The sequence below is a fragment of the Rhinatrema bivittatum genome, chromosome 2, assembly GCF_901001135.1.
Source record: "Rhinatrema bivittatum chromosome 2, aRhiBiv1.1, whole genome shotgun sequence".
NCBI lineage: Eukaryota > Metazoa > Chordata > Amphibia > Gymnophiona > Rhinatrematidae > Rhinatrema > Rhinatrema bivittatum.
In genome coordinates, this window is record NC_042616.1 from 811,352,418 (window position 1) to 811,372,108 (window position 19,691).

The 19,691-nt window shown below is 47.5% G+C and overlaps 1 protein-coding gene across 1 annotated transcript in view; it reads left to right on the forward strand.

Annotated features, from left to right (window-relative positions):
* The window catches only part of TONSL (tonsoku like, DNA repair protein), a 228,033-nt gene that overhangs the window by 18,009 nt on the left and 190,333 nt on the right, over positions 1-19,691 (forward strand). The window contains exon 5 of the mRNA XM_029587216.1: positions 56-170. Within this exon, the coding sequence (XP_029443076.1) occupies positions 56-170 (115 nt within the window). The remainder of the gene's footprint in view (positions 1-55; positions 171-19,691) is intronic.

Sequence of the window (19,691 nt, forward strand, 5' to 3'; positions counted from 1 at the left end):
TCTCTCTTCCATGGACGCTGTAGTTGAGCTCTGGGGAATTCCTGCTTTTCCTCAGGTGCTGCTCAGCCTGGGAGACTTGGTGGCAGCGAAGCGCTCCCTGAAGAAGGCGCACCTGCTGGGATCTCAGCGGACTGAGGAGCGGCAGGTCGTGCGCAGGAACCTGAAATACGGTAGGAATCGCCACCGCCGACCCCCGTGAACATCAGGGCATGCGGTCAGTTACCTACGTACCCAGCCCCCGAGCTCTAATGGCACCGCTCATTGACCCTGAGGTCACAGCCTTTGTAAGCTGCCACTTGCAGCTCTCTCTTCCCTTTCTGTACAAGATCCTGCTTTCTGAAGGGGACACTTGCAGCTCTCTCTTCCCTCTCTACTTATTATCCTGCTTTCTGAAGGGGACACTTGCAGCTCTCTCTTCCCTTTCTGTACAAGATCCTGCTTTCTGAAGGGGACACTTGCAGCTCTCTCTTCCCTTTCTGTTTAAGATCCTGCTTTCTGAAGGGGACACTTGCAGCTCTCTCTTCCCTCTCTGTTTATTATCCTGCTTTCTGAAGGGGACACTTGCAGCTCTCTCTTCCCTTTCTGTTTAAGATCCTGCTTTCTGAAGGGGACACTTGCAGCTCTCTCTTCCCTTTCTGTTTAAGATCCTGCTTTCTGAAGGGGACACTTGCAGCTCTCTCTTCCCTTTCTGTTTAAGATCCTGCTTTCTGAAGGAGACACTTGCAGCTCTCTCTTCCCTCTCTGTTTATGATCCTGCTTTCCGAAGGGGACATTTGCAGCTCTCTCTTCCCTCTCTGTTTATGATCCTGCTCTCTCTTCCCTCTCTGTTTATGATCCTGCTTTCTGAAGGGGACACTTGCAGCTCTCTCTTCCCTTTCTGTTTAAGATCCTGCTTTCTGAAGGGGACACTTGCAGCTCTCTCTTCCCTCTCTGTTTATTATCCTGCTTTCTGAAGGGGACACTTGCAGCTCTCTCTTCCCTTTCTGTTTAAGATCCTGCTTTCTGAAGGGGACACTTGCAGCTCTCTCTTCCCTTTCTGTTTAAGATCCTGCTTTCTGAAGGGGACACTTGCAGCTCTCTCTTCCCTTTCTGTTTAAGATCCTGCTTTCTGAAGGAGACACTTGCAGCTCTCTCTTCCCTCTCTGTTTATGATCCTGCTTTCCGAAGGGGACATTTGCAGCTCTCTCTTCCCTCTCTGTTTATGATCCTGCTTTCTGAAGGAGACACTTGCAGCTCTCTCTTCCCTCTCTGTTTATGATCCTGCTTTCTGAAGGGGACACTTGCAGCTCTCTCTTCCCTCTCCACTTATTATCCTGCTTTCTGAAGGGGACACTTGCAGCTCTCTCTTCCCTCTCTGTTTATGATCCTGCTTTCTGAAGGGGACACTTGCAGCTCTCTCTTCCCTCTCTGTTTATGATCCTGCTTTCTGAAGGGGACACTTGCAGCTCTCTCTTCCCTCTCTGTTTATGATCCTGCTTTCTGAAGGGGACACTTGCAGCTCTCTCTTCCCTCTCTGTTTTATGATCCTGCTTTCTGAAGGGGACACTTGCAGCTCTCTCTTCCCTCTCTGTTTTATGATCCTGCTTTCTGAAGGGGACACTTGCAGCTCTCTCTTCCCTCTCTGTTTATGATCCTGCTTTCTGAAGGGGACACTTGCAGCTCTCTCTTCCCTCTCTGTTTATGATCCTGCTTTCTGAAGGGGACACTTGCAGCTCTCTCTTCCCTCTCTGTTTATGATCCTGCTTTCTGAAGGGGACACTTGCAGCTCTCTCTTCCCTCTCTGTTTATGATCCTGCTTTCTGAAGGGGACACTTGCAGCTCTCTCTTCCCTCTCTGTTTTATGATCCTGCTTTCTGAAGGGGACACTTGCAGCTCTCTCTTCCCTTTCTGTTTAAGATCCTGCTTTCTGAAGGGGACACTTGCAGCTCTCTCTTCCCTCTCTGTTTATGATCCTGCTTTCTGAAGGGGACACTTGCAGCTCTCTCTTCCCTTTCTGTTTAAGATCCTGCTTTCTGAAGGGGACACTTGCAGCTCTCTCTTCCCTCTCTACTTATTATCCTGCTTTCTGAAGGAGACACTTGCAGCTCTCTCTTCCCTCTCTGTTTATGATCCTGCTTTCTGAAGGGGACACTTGCAGCTCTCTCTTCCCTTTCTGTTTATGATCCTGCTTTCTGAAGGGGACACTTGCAGCTCTCTCTTCCCTCTCTACTTATTATCCTGCTTTCTGAAGGAGACACTTGCAGCTCTCTCTTCCCTCTCTACTTATTATCCTGCTTTCTGAAGGGGACACTTGCAGCTCTCTCTTCCCTCTCTGTTTATGATCCTGCTTTCTGAAGGGGACACTTGCAGCTCTCTCTTCCCTCTCTGTTTATGATCCTGCTTTCTGAAGGGGACACTTGCAGCTCTCTCTTCCCTTTCTGTTTAAGATCCTGCTTTCTGAAGGGGACACTTGCAGCTCTCTCTTCCCTCTCTGTTTATGATCCTGCTCTCTCTTCCCTCTCTGTTTATGATCCTGCTTTCTGAAGGGGACGCTTGCAGCTCTCTCTTCCCTCTCTGTTTATGATCCTGCTTTCTGAAGGGGACGCTTGCAGCTCTCTCTTCCCTTTCTGTTTAAGATCCTGCTTTCTGAAGGGGACACTTGCAGCTCTCTCTTCCCTCTCTGTTTATGATCCTGCTCTCTCTTCCCTCTCTGTTTATGATCCTGCTTTCTGAAGGGGACACTTGCAGCTCTCTCTTCCCTCTCTGTTTATGATCCTGCTTTCTGAAGGGGACACTTGCAGCTCTCTCTTCCCTCTCTACTTATTATCCTGCTTTCTGAAGGGGACACTTGCAGCTCTCTCTTCCCTCTCTGTTTATGATCCTGCTTTCTGAAGGGGACACTTGCAGCTCTCTCTTCCCTTTCTGTTTATGATCCTGCTTTCTGAAGGGGACACTTGCAGCTCTCTCTTCCCTCTCTACTTATTATCCTGCTTTCTGAAGGAGACACTTGCAGCTCTCTCTTCCCTCTCTACTTATTATCCTGCTTTCTGAAGGGGACACTTGCAGCTCTCTCTTCCCTCTCTGTTTATGATCCTGCTTTCTGAAGGGGACACTTGCAGCTCTCTCTTCCCTCTCTGTTTATGATCCTGCTTTCTGAAGGGGACACTTGCAGCTCTCTCTTCCCTTTCTGTTTAAGATCCTGCTTTCTGAAGGGGACACTTGCAGCTCTCTCTTCCCTCTCTGTTTATGATCCTGCTCTCTCTTCCCTCTCTGTTTATGATCCTGCTTTCTGAAGGGGACGCTTGCAGCTCTCTCTTCCCTCTCTGTTTAAGATCCTGCTTTCTGAAGGGGACACTTGCAGCTCTCTCTTCCCTCTCTGTTTATGATCCTGCTCTCTCTTCCCTCTCTGTTTATGATCCTGCTTTCTGAAGGGGACACTTGCAGCTCTCTCTTCCCTCTCTGTTTATGATCCTGCTTTCTGAAGGGGACGCTTGCAGCTCTCTCTTCCCTCTCTACTTATTATCCTGTTTTCTGAAGGGGACGCTTGCAGCTCTCTCTTCCCTCTCTGTTTATGATCCTGCTCTCTCTTCCCTCTCTGTTTATGATCCTGCTTTCTGAAGGGGACACTTGCAGCTCTCTCTTCCCTTTCTGTTTAAGATCCTGCTTTCTGAAGGGGACACTTGCAGCTCTCTCTTCCCTCTCTGTTTATGATCCTGCTCTCTCTTCTCTCTCTGTTTATTATCCTGCTTTCTGAAGGGGACACTTGCAGCTCTCTCTTCCCTCTCTACTTATTATCCTGCTTTCTGAAGGGGACACTTGCAGCTCTCTCTTCCCTCTCTACTTATTATCCTGCTTTCTGAAGGGGACACTTGCAGCTCTCTCTTCCCTCTCTACTTATTATCCTGCTTTCTGAAGGGGACACTTGCAGCTCTCTCTTCCCTCTCTACTTATTATCCTGCTTTCCGAAGGGGACACTTGCAGCTCTCTCTTCCCTCTCTACTTATTATCCTGCTTTCTGAAGGGGACACTTGCAGCTCTCTCTTCCCTCTCTGTTTATGATCCTGCTTTCCGAAGGGGACACTTGCAGCTCTCTCTTCCCTCTCTGTTTATGATCCTGCTTTCTGAAGGGGACACTTGCAGCTCTCTCTTCCCTCTCTACTTATTATCCTGCTTTCCGAAGGGGACACTTGCAGCTCTCTCTTCCCTCTCTGTTTATGATCCTGCTTTCTGAAGGGGACACTTGCAGCTCTCTCTTCCCTCTCTGTTTATGATCCTGCTTTCCGAAGGGGACACTTGCAGCTCTCTCTTCCCTCTCTGTTTATGATCCTGCTTTCTGAAGGGGACACTTGCAGCTCTCTCTTCCCTCTCTGTTTATGATCCTGCTTTCTGAAGGGGACACTTGCAGCTCTCCCTTCCCTCTCTGTTTATGATCCTGCTTTCTGAAGGGGACACTTGCAGCTCTCTCTTCCCTCTCTGTTTATGATTCTGCTTTCTGAAGGGGACACTTGCAGCTCTCTCTTCCCTCTCTACTTATTATCCTGCTTTCCGAAGGGGACACTTGCAGCTCTCTCTTCCCTCTCTGTTTATGATCCTGCTTTCTGAAGGGGACACTTGCAGCTCTCTCTTCCCTCTCTGTTTATGATCCTGCTTTCTGAAGGGGACACTTGCAGCTCTCTCTTCCCTCTCTGTTTATGATCCTGCTTTCTGAAGGGGACACTTGCAGCTCTCTCTTCCCTCTCTGTTTATGATCCTGCTTTCCGAAGGGGACACTTGCAGCTCTCCCTTCCCTCTCTGTTTATGATCCTGCTTTCCGAAGGGGACATTTGCAGCTCTCTCTTCCCTCTCTGTTTATGATTCTGCTTTCTGAAGGGGACACTTGCAGCTCTCTCTTCCCTCTCTACTTATTATCCTGCTTTCCGAAGGGGACACTTGCAGCTCTCTCTTCCCTCTCTACTTATTATCCTGCTTTCCGAAGGGGACACTTGCAGCTCTCTCTTCCCTCTCTACTTATTATCCTGCTTTCTGAAGGGGACACTTGCAGCTCTCTCTTCCCTCTCTGTTTATGATCCTGCTTTCCGAAGGGGACACTTGCAGCTCTCTCTTCCCTCTCTGTTTATGATCCTGCTTTCTGAAGGGGACACTTGCAGCTCTCTCTTCCCTCTCTACTTATTATCCTGCTTTCCGAAGGGGACACTTGCAGCTCTCTCTTCCCTCTCTGTTTATGATCCTGCTTTCCGAAGGGGACACTTGCAGCTCTCTCTTCCCTCTCTGTTTATGATCCTGCTTTCTGAAGGGGACACTTGCAGCTCTCCCTTCCCTCTCTGTTTATGATCCTGCTTTCCGAAGGGGACATTTGCAGCTCTCTCTTCCCTCTCTGTTTATGATTCTGCTTTCTGAAGGGGACACTTGCAGCTCTCTCTTCCCTCTCTGTTTATGATCCTGCTTTCTGAAGGGGACACTTGCAGCTCTCTCTTCCCTCTCTGTTTATGATCCTGCTTTCTGAAGGGGACACTTGCAGCTCTCTCTTCCCTCTCTGTTTATGATCCTGCTTTCTGAAGGGGACACTTGCAGCTCTCCCTTCCCTCTCTGTTTATGATCCTGCTTTCCGAAGGGGACATTTGCAGCTCTCTCTTCCCTCTCTGTTTATGATTCTGCTTTCTGAAGGGGACACTTGCAGCTCTCTCTTCCCTCTCTACTTATTATCCTGCTTTCTGAAGGGGACACTTGCAGCTCTCTCTTCCCTCTCTACTTATTATCCTGCTTTCCGAAGGGGACACTTGCAGCTCTCTCTTCCCTCTCTGTTTATGATCCTGCTTTCTGAAGGGGACACTTGCAGCTCTCTCTTCTCTCTCTGTTTATTATCCTGCTTTCCGAAGGGGACACTTGCAGCTCTCTCTTCCCTCTCTGTTTATTTATTTATTTTTTTTTTTTTAATTTAAATTTTTATTGTATATATGATATATTAACAGAGCAATGCTTGAAAAATGACAACATTAGGTGTAATCATACATACAATTCAGACTTTTATAAGTTGTACTCGAGAGTAAACAATCAATAAAACTTTTTAACACCAGCTATGCGTCTCTTTACTGATCTGTTCCCTCCCCTCCCCCCACCTCCGTCCCCCCCCCCCTTACCATGATATCCCCCCTGTCCCCACACCACTCCATCGTTGTGACCCATAAAGTTCTCTGTTGAGCAAAAGTCTAAATAGCCACCTGTACTATGGTATTCGAAGTAGATAATTGCAACCGCCTGTAGTTACGCCATATTCGTAGGAATGTCCCATATGTTTTGTGTATAAACGCCGTTATTTCAGCTAGGGTATATATTTTTTGCAGTTTGTCTTGTACTCCCCGAAGCGTGGGAAGGTGCTCTGCCCTCCACAATTGTGCAAGATGTAATCTAGCTGCAGTTAAAATGAAGGAGAGCAGGCGATTGTCATAGCCACCCAGTATCCACGCCTCCTGCCCCAAAAGCGCCTGGCCCGAGGTCAGTCGTATCGGCACCGAGAAAAGCTTCCCTAGCCACTCCTCAACTTTTCGCCAGTAATCGACAATCCTCGGACAGGTCCACCACATGTGCAAATAATCACCCCTCTGCTGGCACCCTCTCCAACATATATCAGAGGGTAGACGTTTCATCTTATGTAATTGTACCGGACAGTAGTGCCAGCGATATAATAACTTAACAGCATTTTCCCTCATGGAGGCCGCTATTAACCCCTTACCTAATCTCCCAAAAATCCCCTCCCATTCCTTCTGCGTAAGTGGGTATTGGAGATCAGTTTCCCAAGCCAGCATTTGTTTTGTTTTGCTGAACAGCTGAGTACCCAATAAGGAATAAATCTGAGACATCAAATGCGGAGTGTTGTCCGCTTGTACACACAATTCCTCAAAAGCTGATTTACCTTGGAGAAACACAGCCGGTAACATATGAGTTAGTGCGAAGTGTCGCAATTGTAGGTATGGAAAGATACCCGCCGATGATAAACCAAAGTTAGTCTGCAACTCTGAGAAGGGTAAAAAAGCCCTTCCACCCCATAAGGAACTCCAAGTAAGAATTCCCTTCTGTCTCCACTCCCTAAATGCTGGGTTAGTAAATCCAGCTGGGAACGTACTATTCGCATATAAATAGGTTCTCTGGTGATAAGCCTTGGTACCCACTAATAAGTGTCGATTAGCTTCCCATACCTGCAACAGAAGTCTCATGGAGGGCGGTAACACCTCTCCCGGGCGCAGCCGCCATGTGGTGGATGGTTGCCATATAAAGCTAGTGAGGGGGATATCAGCTAAAAGTTGCTGACTAAGTTGTATCCAAGGTTTTATTTCTTGTGTTCTATGCCAGTCTACAATCAGTTTAAACTTAGCCGCTAAATAATATCGTTCCAGATGAGGAACTCCCAACCCTCCTTGTCCCCTAAACCGATATAGGGTGGACCTTGCAACCCTCGGTCTCCGACCTCCCCATATATATTTCAAGATCCGATTTTGCCATTTAAGGAGAAACTGTTTCGGTACTGGAATAGGTAGAGATTGGAATAAGTACAATAGCCTAGGTAACGCCATCATTTTAACTGCCGCAATGCGTCCCAGCCATGAGATCCGGTATCTGTTCCACTCCTCCAGATCAAGAGATATTCGAGCCCATAACGCCTCATAATTTAATTGAACATATTCATGTCTACACTTAAATATACACCCAAGTATTTTATTTTTTGTTGTGCCCACTTGAATTTATACTGTCTGCGGAGCTTGGTCGCCAATGAGGGCTCCACATTAATATTCAGAATCTCGGATTTATCCCAATTCATCCGAAAACCTGATACCCGTCCAAAGGCTTCCATCTCATCAATCAAAGGAGGTAGTGATGACTCCGGGTCAGTGATAGTAAACAGAATATCGTCAGCATAGAGAGACATTTTGGCTGATAGCTGGCCCACATCTACCCCTTTAATATGAGCGGTACCCCGTATCTTAATAGCCAACGGTTCAAGGAAAATAGCAAATAATAGGGGGGACAACGGACAACCCTGTCGCGTACCTCTCCTTACCGAGAAAGCAGCCGTATAGCCGCCATTAACTTTAATACGAGCACAAGGCTGCGTATAAAATTGCTCTATCCACCGCAGAAAAGGTTCCCCAAATTTTATTTTCCGCAATACAGAAAAAAGATAGGGCCAGTGGACCCTGTCAAAGGCTTTCTCTGCGTCGACAGATAACGCCAGAGCCGCAGAGCCCTGCTTTTTCACCCACCATATAGCATCCATAATCTTTTGGATATTATCACTGGCCTGCCGCCCTGGGATAAATCCCGCCTGATCGGGATGGATCAAGTCTGCTATAAAACCATTCAGTCTGATGGCCAGGATTTTAGCCAATATTTTGAGATCCAAATTAATTAAAGAAATGGGCCGGTAGGAACTACAAAGTGTGGGATCGCGCCCTGGCTTAAGTAGCACCGTAATCCCCGCAGTGTTAGCTGCCGAGGAAAGAACCCCCTCATGCCGCAACGCCTTATAATAATTGACCAAGACTGGCGCCAATTGTTGTGTGAAAACCTTATAAAAGCGCCCCGTATAACCGTCAAGTCCCGGTGATTTCCCTAATTTTAAAGCTTTAATAGCGGCTAAAATTTCAATCTCGGAAACCTCCTTATCCAGTATAAATTGTTGTGCGGCCGTTAATTCCGGTAAAGGAACCGAGGCCAGATACCCCAAAATACCCTCTGAATTGATAGTATCGTCCTGTGCATATAGTTCGGCATAGAATTGTAAAAACCGTTGTCTAATAGCTTTGTTGTCCCCTACCATGGAACCATTCTCCAGCTTGACCTTAGTTATGATCGATTGAGCCTGTCTCTTCTTGAGTGCATGAGCTAACAGCCTCCCCGCCTTATTGCCCCCTTCAAAATATTTTTGTTGCATAAACTCCAATTGATGAGCCAGGGTCGCATTGTCGATAGCTGCTATTTGACTCTTAAGGGTGGCAATCTGTGAATAAGACACCCGTCGAGGACCCAAACCCTTATGGAGGCGTTCCATCCCTTTAAGTTGAAGAATGAGTGTAGCCCGTGTTTGTTCCCTCTTTTTCTTGAGGAAAGCCGCCCGTGCTATAAAACGCCCCCTAAGGACCGCCTTTAAGCATTCCCAAACAGTGATCGCATTCACCTCCCCATTGTCATTAATAGTTAAGTAATCCCCTATCTCCTCTTGGATTTGGGAAACAAACTGCTCATCATGAAGGATGGAATCGTTAAACCTCCAGAATCTATGACCCTTATCCTCATCGCAGAGGCGTATGGATACCCAGATGGGGGCATGATCTGACCACACTATAGGTTCTATGTCTGCCCCATCCACCCTATTATAGGTGGCTCTAGAACTCAGAATCATATCCAATCTGGAGTAGCTCTCGTGAGGTGTCGAATAAAAGGTGTAGTTTCTATCAGTTGGATTTCTATGCCTCCATATATCCACCAGCCCCTGTTCCTGAATGAAGGTTTTCAATGCTATTCTAGCCGATTTGGGATCTGTACTCTGGCCCTTAGACGTGTCCAATCTAGGATTCACCGTGATATTAAAATCCCCGCCTATCACCGTCTGGCCTTCCAAAACAGCGGATAGGGTTTCATTCAGGTCAGTATAAAAGGTATCTTTATGCACCGTGGGTCCATAAATCGAAACTAAGGAAAATATTTCCCCACCCACTCGTACCTTAACCACTACGTATCTCCCCTCTGGGTCCGACCTAGATAGGAGGAATTCAAAAGGCACGTCCTTGTGTAACAGGATTCCTACCCCTGTGTATTTCAGAGTGGGGGTAGCCGCCGCCCAATATTGATGTGGATATTTGTTAGACTTTAGCAATCGCTGATGGTGTTTTCTCAGATGTGTCTCCTGTAAGAATATCACATCTGTGTGAAGGCGCCCTAATTCCTTAAATAGTAGCTGTCTCTTGCGGGGTGTGTTAAGTCCCTTTACATTCAGGGATAGAAACTTAAGCGTCGCCATCTATACACCCACCTCTCCATCCCATACCCGGACAGCACAGTCCAAGTGACTCTGATCGCCCTCTCCAACCTGTCGAGCCATTCATGAAGATAGTATACCATTTTAAAGCCCCAAAAATCAAGCCTCCAAAGACGTAGATCCTGCGACGGTGTGCTGTAACTGCCAGGACCGGCCCCTGCATGCCCCCCTGCCCCCCACAACAAAGAAGCAGTGTGTGTAAAGACATTTTCCCCTCCCTCCTCCCCCCCCCCCCCCCCAACTCCAGTTGCCAGGGATAAAGCCCTCATCCCAAGAATTAAATCAGGAGGAAGCATAGTCACCCCCACCTCCGCCCCTGCGGTCGAATATCAAAATGTCACATTAAATGCCAGCTAGCAGTTCCAACCTGAACTTTAGAACGGAACCGGGAACCTTTATAACAAGAAAGTTTCACTGTAGAAATCCAACGACAGTGCATAACAAAACCGATCTTGAAGTGTCCAACTGCAATCCGTCTTCACTCCGGAGGAGCTTCATGCTGGCGGCTCTATCCGATCTCGTCCCGCGGAGCTTCGCTGCAACCTCCTCTTCCCGTTCTGGACCCTCTGCCACCGGGTAGGCAGGTAGGTAGCTGACTTCACAGGATGCGCTGTACGAACCTCCGTAGTTGGCAAATCTACTGGCATGCCGTTGTCTCTCAGGATCCCTGCCGCTTCAGAGACAGTAATAGCTCTATGGGTCACCCCCTGTAGTTGAAAGGAGATGCCCCCAGGAAAAAGCCAGCGATACCGTACATTAGCTGCTATAAGCTTAGTAGTGACGCATCGAAACTCCTGTCTCTTCTTCAGTGTCAGTGCCGCTAAATCCGCAAAGACCCCGATCTCGTGGCCCTCCCATTGCCACGAGCGCTGCTTCCTGGCAATCATGAAGATTCGATCCTTCTGTGCAAATTGATGATAGCAGACCACTATATCCTGAGGTCTGTTAGCCAGCTTAGGCCCCAGCGATCTATGCGCTCTGTCTATCTGCACTGTAGGTCTTTCTTCCTCGCTGGTCGTGGCATCCTGATCCAAAAAGAAATTGGAGAGCCGCTCCACAACAGCCATGCAGTCACTATATTCCTCCGTCTCTGGCACTCCCCGTATGCGGATGTTCGAGCGTCGACTTCTATTTTCTATATCCTCTAGTTTGTCCACCAGGGCTTGGGATTGTAGCTGTAGATTTTCCTGATCTTTCTTAAGTTGCAGCCAGCTCTCCCCCTGCGTATCCAAACGCACATCCAGCTCTTCCAGGTGCCTCCCCTGCTCTGCAGTCTCCTCTCAGAGATCTGCAATCATCTCAGTCACCTCCATTTTGTAATTTTTTAAGTCTTGCCGCAGTTCCACAAACCACCCGCGCATCTCAGCCCTGGAAGGGCAGTCACAGTCCCGTTCCCGCGCCGCATGCACAGCCCCCTCAGTTTCCTCTACCTCCACCTCAGACGCCATTTTGGTGGCTTCCTCCTCCGGCTCCTGCAGATATGAGAAGCGCCGCAGGTCCGGTATTTTTTTCTTGGCTGTCATTATAAGATGCTGCAGCCCAACTTCCGATTGTCAGTAAGCTAATTATTTTGTTTTTTCGAGGCTCCCGTCACTAATTGCCGGCTTTGCAGGGACCGCGGGGCACGGAGCCTAAGGTTTAGGCTGCGTGCATGGAGCGTGACGTCACTTCCTCCTCTCTTCCTTCTCTGTTTATGATCCTGCTTTCCGAAGGGGACACTTGCAGCTCTCTCTTCCCTCTCTGTTTATGATCCTGCTTTCCGAAGGGGACACTTGCAGCTCTCTCTTCTCTCTCTGTTTATTATCCTGCTTTCCGAAGGGGACACTTGCAGCTCTCTCTTCCCTCTCTACTTGTTATCCTGCTTTCCGAAGGGGACACTTGCAGCTCTCTCTTCCCTCTCTACTTGTTATCCTGCTTTCCGAAGGGGACACTTGCAGCTCTCTCTTCCCTCTCTGTTTATGATCCTGCTTTCTGAAGGGGACACTTGCAGCTCTCTCTTCCCGTCGGGAGGCCTCTGTAGTCAGTGCAGCACGCGTCGGGAGGTACTAGAACGCGCTCTGCAATCCGGGAGGGCTCAGTTGAGGCAGTGTGCAAGTGACACATGGGAGAGCAGCGTGGTGCTGGCCTCGTAGCGCACCAAATCTTGCAGGGCCTGCGGGGACAAGCGCGTGTGCCTGAATGCAGGCGCTGTGTTCGTTGCGTGCCGTTGGGGGCAAAGGGAGTTCTTCGGGGGCAACAGGCCAAGTGCATTATCCGTTCTTTGGGTGCTGTCAAGGAGGCTGCCAGAGATGAGGAGGTGGTGACGACCATATTGCCTCCACGTGGTGGGAGGCCGATGGGAGTCTGAAGAGGATAGGGGCTCCCCTCCCCATTCTCTCCAATGGTTCAAGGCACCCCTGAGGATTGTGAAAATGGAGAGGAGCCGGCTGACGAGATCGCTGGGGAGGCCAGTTACCAGGAAGAGTTTTCAGCCGATTCTATCCTGATCCTGCATAAGGCTTATTTAGCCAGGCGTGGGACAGGTGTCAAGCATCTGCATGTACGAAAGGCCACGTGTAAGGCTAAGGTGCGCAAGGGGGAGCCCTCAAGGAAGTCTGGGGGCCTTCTTCATCATTTGGACCTCGGACGTTAGAGAATCCCAAAAGTGGGCTGGTGATGACCCTGGGAAAGGATCCTGTGGATCTCTTGGGAGATGATGATCCGGATGTGGACAAGCCCCTGTCTGACCTGGAAGGAGGTTCTGGTAGTGGAAGGAGATGATCCTCAAGTGGTCCTCCTGTTCTGGAAGGAGGAGTTGCGTCCCCTCATCCCTCAGGATCTTGTTGACCTGGAAATCAAAGTGACACTAGAGGAATCTGACGTCCTGGATGGGTCCATGGGCCTCCAAAGACTTTCCCTTTATCAAAGAAGGTAAAGAAGTTGGTTGTCCGGGAGTGGGATGCTCCGGAGGTGGGCCTTAAGGTGGCCAGGGCTATGGCTAAATTGTACACTTTGGTGGAAGAGACCTTGGAGCTTTTGCAGCTGCCAAAGATGGATGCGGCGGTGTCTGCAGGGACCAAGAAGATGACCATCCCTATGACTGGATTGGCTGCATTGAAGGATGTCCAGGACCGACAGTTGGACATTTGGCTGAACAGGATCTTCGAGGTCCCGGCCTTGAGCCTTTGGGCTGCAGTCTATAGTAACCTGTTGCAGAGAGCATGATTGCACTGGGTGCAGAAGCCAGAGGAGGAGGAGTCTGGTACTGCCATCAATTCTAAGCAGGCAGTGCATTGGGAAGCTGGAGTGACCTTTGTGGTAGAATCACTGTATGACATGGTCATTACGTCTGCTAGGAGCATCGTTTCCGCGGTGGCAGCACAAAGACTATTTTAGTTGCGTAATTGGTAGACAGATGGGTGATCCAAGACATAGTTATGCAATCTCCCTTTTAAATGGATCCATAGCTATGAGGGAAGGAAGGCGGTAAAACCTGACATAGGCACAGAGGATCCTTAGCTATGGGGGAGAGAGGGGTAAAGCCTGGGATAAGCACAGAGGATCCTTAGCTGTGGGGGAGTGAGGGGTAAAGCCTGGGATAAGCACAGAGGATCCTTAGCTGTGGGGGAGTGAAAGGTAAAGCCTGGGATAAGCACAGAGGATCCTTAGTTGTGGGGGTAGTGAGAGGTAAAGCCTGGGATAAGCACAGAGGATCCTTAGTTGTGGGGGTAGTGAGAGGTAAAGCCTGGGATAAGCACAGAGGATCCTTAGCTGTGGGGGAATGAGAGGTAAAGCCTGGGATAAGCACAGAGGATCCTTAGCTGTGGGGGAGTGAGGGATAAAGCCTGTTTTTTTTTTGTTTGTTTGTTTGTTTGTTTTTCCTCCCTGCCAGCAGATGGACACAGAAGAAAAGCTTTACTGACACTGCTACTTAACTCAGTGTTTCACCTGCAGTCCCTCAGTATGACCTGTACCCAAACCAAGATGAGATCAAATTCAAAACATTCTTACTCCCCCCCCCCCCCCCCTCAAAAAAAAAAAAACCCAAACAAACCCCAAAACAAAACAAAAACCAAGCAGGAGAAAGGTTCAGCCTCTAACCTGGAGCTGTCTAGTCAACTATGGGTAAGAACTTCCCAACCAGCAACCATTTCTGCCCTGTTTGTGTCCTGAAAACACAGAAGAATGATCTTTCTGGGGGGACAAAAAAAATGGGTGGGGCTCTGGACTGATCTGTGGTATTCCAAGAATGAAAATTAGCAGGTAAGAACCAATTTTCCTTTCCTGTTCATGTCCCAGATCAGTCCAGATGAGTGAGATGTACCCAAGCCCCCTTTAACTGGGCAGGACCAAAAAAGACCCACTCGCATTAGACTCTCGCCAAAACCAGCTGAATCTACTGCCCGAACATCCAGTTGGTAATGTCTTGTGAAAGTGTACAGCATAGACCAAGTAGCCGCCCGAAGAAACTAACTGACACTCTGCCCATGATGTTGCTTGTGCCCTAGTAGAATGGGCACACAAGTCCTCTGGAATTGGTTGGCCTTTGCAAATATATGCCCACCCGGTTGCCTTTTTCAGTCACCTCGCGATGGTATCTTTGGAAGCCTTACACCCTTTCTCCGTTCCACTCCATAGAATGAAATAGTGATCCAATTTTCAAAACCCATTGGTGACCTTGAGATATTGCAACAAGGCCTGATGTACTTCCAGGAGATGAAGCTCCCTCACATGTTATGTTGAATCCAAATTTGCAAGAGTGGGAAGCTCTAGCGTCTGACTAAGATGGAAAGCAGAAACAATCTTTGGCAAGAAGGATGGTACCTTACGTAAGGACACCCCATCCTCTGAAATCCGAAGAAAAGATTCCCTGCAAGATAAGGCCTGAAACGCCGATATCCGTGTAGCCGAACAAAAAAACCTACTTTCAGGGTGAAATCCTTTAAATACATCCTTTTCAAGAGTTCAAATGGAGCCACATAGAGCTCCTGGAACACCAAATTAAAATTCCATGAAGGATACAACTTTCGCACCGGAGGGTGTAAATGTTTCAGCCCTTATAGAAAAAGTATTGTATCCAGATGAGAATCTAAGGGTATCCCTTTAATCTTACCTCAAAACCACCTGTACTTTAAGGGAATTAAAAACAAGCCTCTTCCATTGACCTTTCTGCAGGAAAGCAAACACTTGAGAATTGGACGCCTGAGTAGGCTCAACCCTCTCTTTGAGGCACCATTTTGTTGAATACTTTCCACGCGCTGACATAAGCCAAAGAAGTGGAAGGCCATCTAGCCTGCAACAAGGTTGTAATGACCACCTAGGAATATCCTTTAGTCTCAAGCGATTCCTTTCGAAAACCAAGCCATGAGAGAAAAGTGATCTGCTTGATCCAAGAATGTAGGACCCTGACGCAGAAGCTGTCTAAACTGTAGAGGTCTGTCCACTGCTAGATTTATAAAATCTGCAAACCATGGCCTTCGAGGCCATTCTAGAGCCACCAAGATAACCCTGTCCGGGTACATCTCTATCCGGCCCATCATGGGCCAAAGGGGAAAACGTATAACAGCATCCCTGGCAGCCATGGAAGAACCAAGGCATTGACTCCCCACCCCCCCCCCCCCCGATGCGCTTTCTTGCCTGCAATTAAAATGATGATGCACCTTTGGCGTTCTGTTTTGATGCCATCTGGCATGAATGAGACATCACTTCCTCTGATATTTCCTATTCACCGGGATCCAACCTCTTGTCAGCTGAGAGAGTCCACCTGAACATCATCTATCCTGGTGACATGACGCTGCCAGAGCCTCCAGATGTTTTCCGCCCAACAAAGAAGCTTCTGAGCTATCATCCGCCTCTTGGTTCTCCCTTGATGGTTGAAGTAAACTACTGTCATGGCATTGTCTGATAGAACTCGCACCGCTCGACCCTGCAACTGTGGACAAAGTGCATGCAACGCCAGTCAAGCCCCCCTCTCTCCAACTGATTGATAGACCATGACATCTCTGCTGACAACCACTGATCTTAGGCCATTTGCCTCTGACAAAAGGCTCCTGAACCTTTGAGGCTGGCATTGGTGGTCACAGCCTTTGAGGCTGGCATTGGTGGTCACAACCTTTGAGGCTGGCATTGGTGGTCCAGTCTGGGTCTCCAGGTCTACCCCTTGCTCCAGATTGGCTTGAGAGAGCCAACAGGAGAGACTGGACCTGGACTCTTCCTGGAGTGATAGTGGAAGCTGAAACTCTTCCGACATCAGGTTCTAGAGAGTCCACCTGAACTGGCTTGTTACGGCGGTTACTACCCCAAACCAAATATGCCTGATACTTCACTTTCAATGCATATACAGCATAGCTCTCTGCTTCAATGACAGGGGAGAAGAATAACTGATACTTCACACATCATACTCCATATTTATTTTACATATTTACTCCATACTTTACATATTTTACATATTTTACATACTCCATATTTATTTTACATATTTATTTTATCACACATCATACTCCATATTTATTTTACTGATACTCCATATTTATTTTGTTCTCTTGTATTTATAGAGGACTCCTTATTTACATTGTACACTTGTATATAATTGTATATACTTGTATATACAATTATATACAAGTATATATATACAAGTATACAAGTATATTATATACAAGTGTATATACTTGTATATACACTTGTATATAATTGTATATACTCTTGTATTTATAGAGGACTCCTTATTTACATTGTACACTTGTATATAATTATCCTCATCTATCTCTTTTATTTCTTATAGTCCCAGTTCATGAACCCTTGTTAATTGTAACTGCTTCTCTTCTCCATGTTTATCTATGTTTTTGGTTATATTTTTGCACCCCTGTTTTCTGTAAACCGACATGATGAGAACGAGTTCTTGAATGCCGGTATAAAAAAACCTTAAATAAATAAATAAATAAAACATCCAGCAGAGCTCTCTGCTACAACGGCAAGGGAGAAGAAAAAGGGTTCGCACTCAAAACGCGGGGAGTAGCTGGCTTGTTACGGCGGTTACTACCCCAAACCAAATGTGCCTGATACTTCACTTTCCATGCATATCCAGCATGGTTCTCTGCTGCATCGGCATGGGAGAAAGACTGATACATCACGCATTTCCAGCATAGCTCTCTGCTTCAACGGCAGGGGAAAAAAAAAATTAACAAACAACAAACAACGGCAGGGGGAAAAAAAAAACAAAAAACAAAAAACTGATGCTTCACGCATATCCTGCATAGCTTCAACGACAGGGGTGAAGAAAAAAAGGATTCGCAATCACAAAGCGAGGAGTAGCTGGCTTGTTACGGCGGTTACTACCCCAAACCAAATGTGCCTGATACTTCACTTTCAATGCATATCCAGCATGGCTCTCTGCTTCTACAGCAGGGGAGAAGAAAAAAAAAACCAACAAGAGCTGTACAACATAGTCTAGGTAAAACAAATAAGCATGGGTGTAGCTTGCTTATCGCGGCGGTTACTGCCCCTACTACCCCTAACTAATCAAGCTAGATATTTCACTTGCATGCAGCTCCATCACTGCTCTCTACATTAATGGTGGGGGTGGAAGGGGAATAGAACAAGGAGCTAAGAGTAACAGATAAGAATGAGAGAAAAAATGTGTGAGGCTTGCTGGGCAGACTGGATGGGCCATTCGGTCTTCTTCTGCCGTCATTTCTATGTTTCTATGTTTCTATAGACGGATAGTTCCCTACCCATTGTGCGGTATGTAAGAACTGTAAATAAATAAATAGTGAGACAGAAGCACTCTCTGAAGAGGACGCATTTGCACAAACACCCAGGGAACCAGATCGAGCGTAGAAGCCATAGTACCCAGGACCTGCAAATAATCCCACACCCTAGGCACCGACTGCAACAAGTGGCAAAACTGTGCCTGTACCTTTTGTCACCCTATCTGCTGTAAGAAATACCTTGCCCAATTGGGTGTCGAATTGGGCCCCCAGATACTTTAGCAACTGGGATAGGACAAGGTTGCTCTTTGCCAGGTTCACCTCGCAGCCCAGAGATCTAAACTTGGCCATGACACTCCACACCAACTCATGACACAAATTCCGACTTCATTCGAATGAGCCAGTCATCGAGATACGGATGCACTAAGACTCCTTCCTTCTGCAGAGGCACTGCTACCATCACCAACACCTTGTTAAAGGTACTTGGTGCAGTTGCTAATCCGATTGGAAGCACACAAAACTGAAAATGATTCCCCAGTATTATAAATCTTAGGAACTTCTGATGCTCTTCCCAAATGGGAATATGTAAATAGGCCTCTGTCAAATCTGATGACGCCAGGAATTCTCCTTTGCACACCCCGCACCTTGCCACAGATTGAAGTGTTTCTATTTGGAACGGAGCACACTGAGAGCCACATTCACCTTTTTCAAATCCAGAATCAGTCTGAAGGTTCTTTCCTTTTTTGGTACCTCAAAATAAATGGCATTACCTTCCTTTTCCCTGTTCTCTTAAGGGAACTGGCACAATCGCATCCAGATGTCCGATGCTGTAACGTGGAGCGGACTGCTTCCCGCTTGGCATGGGACATGCAAGGAGATATCACATAAGCCTCTCGATTGGGACGAGCAAAAGCTAAGTTGCAGCCGTCTTTTATCAATTCTAAGATCCACTGGTCTGTTGTGACCTTGTTCCACTCTTCGTAAATCAGGGCCAACCACCCCCTGACTATCTCCAAGGAAGAGTGGACCAACCTCATTTCATTGCGCAGTCTTACTTGCCCCGGTTCCTTCTCGGATTGGTTTGTGCGCACCCCGAAATGAATGTGTTGAGCTTGAGCTCTGCCTCTGTGAGGAGGGCAGCCCTCCATTCAACCTATACTTTGTTGTCTCTGAACCATGGACGAAAGGGAGAACTCCTTTTGTTTCCTTTATGTTTATCCTTGGGCAGCTTATGCCCTCTTGATTCCCCCAGGTGCTTTACCAACTGCTCCAGGTCCTCTCTAAATAAGAGCTTGTTCTTGAAAGGGAGAGAGCCCATTTGAAACTTGGACCACACATCTGCCAACAAATTCCTTAACCATAGCAGCTCTCTGGCTGTCACCGCCGAAACCATAATTCTGATGGATGTATGAATCAAGTCATACAAAGCATCTGCCACATAAGTTACCACCGCCTCCAAATGTTCTGCCTGCTTGGCGGAGGCTGAGGAAGCTTTGACACCCACTTGTACTCAGCACAAATATGCTGTTTGCATAAATCTTCTGACCACTTCTGCCTGAATACTTAATGCCGAGACTTCAAAAATCCTCTTGAGTTTTATCTCCAACTTTCCGGTCATGCATGTCCTTCAGCGCTGCTGATCTTGCCACCAAAATGATGACTTTTTTGGTTACCACCGAAACCAAAGCATCCACCTTCAGAGCCACCAAAATCTCCAGGTCTTCCTCTAGCAGAGGATACAACTTTGCTATAGCTCTCCCTACCTTTAGACCAGTAGCCAGAGTGTCCCACTCCCTGTCCAGTAGCTTCTTTACTGATGGATGAAAAGGAAAAGCTTTTGCTGGTCCCTGTAATTGTCCATGACTGGATCTACCCCTTCATGGTCAGACTTCTCTTGAGGAGCTTTAATCCCTAGTTCCTTTAGTACATGCAAGATCAGAGACTTCTGGAAGAGCTGGACTACTTTAGGGTCATCTTCCTCAGCCACAGGCACTTCT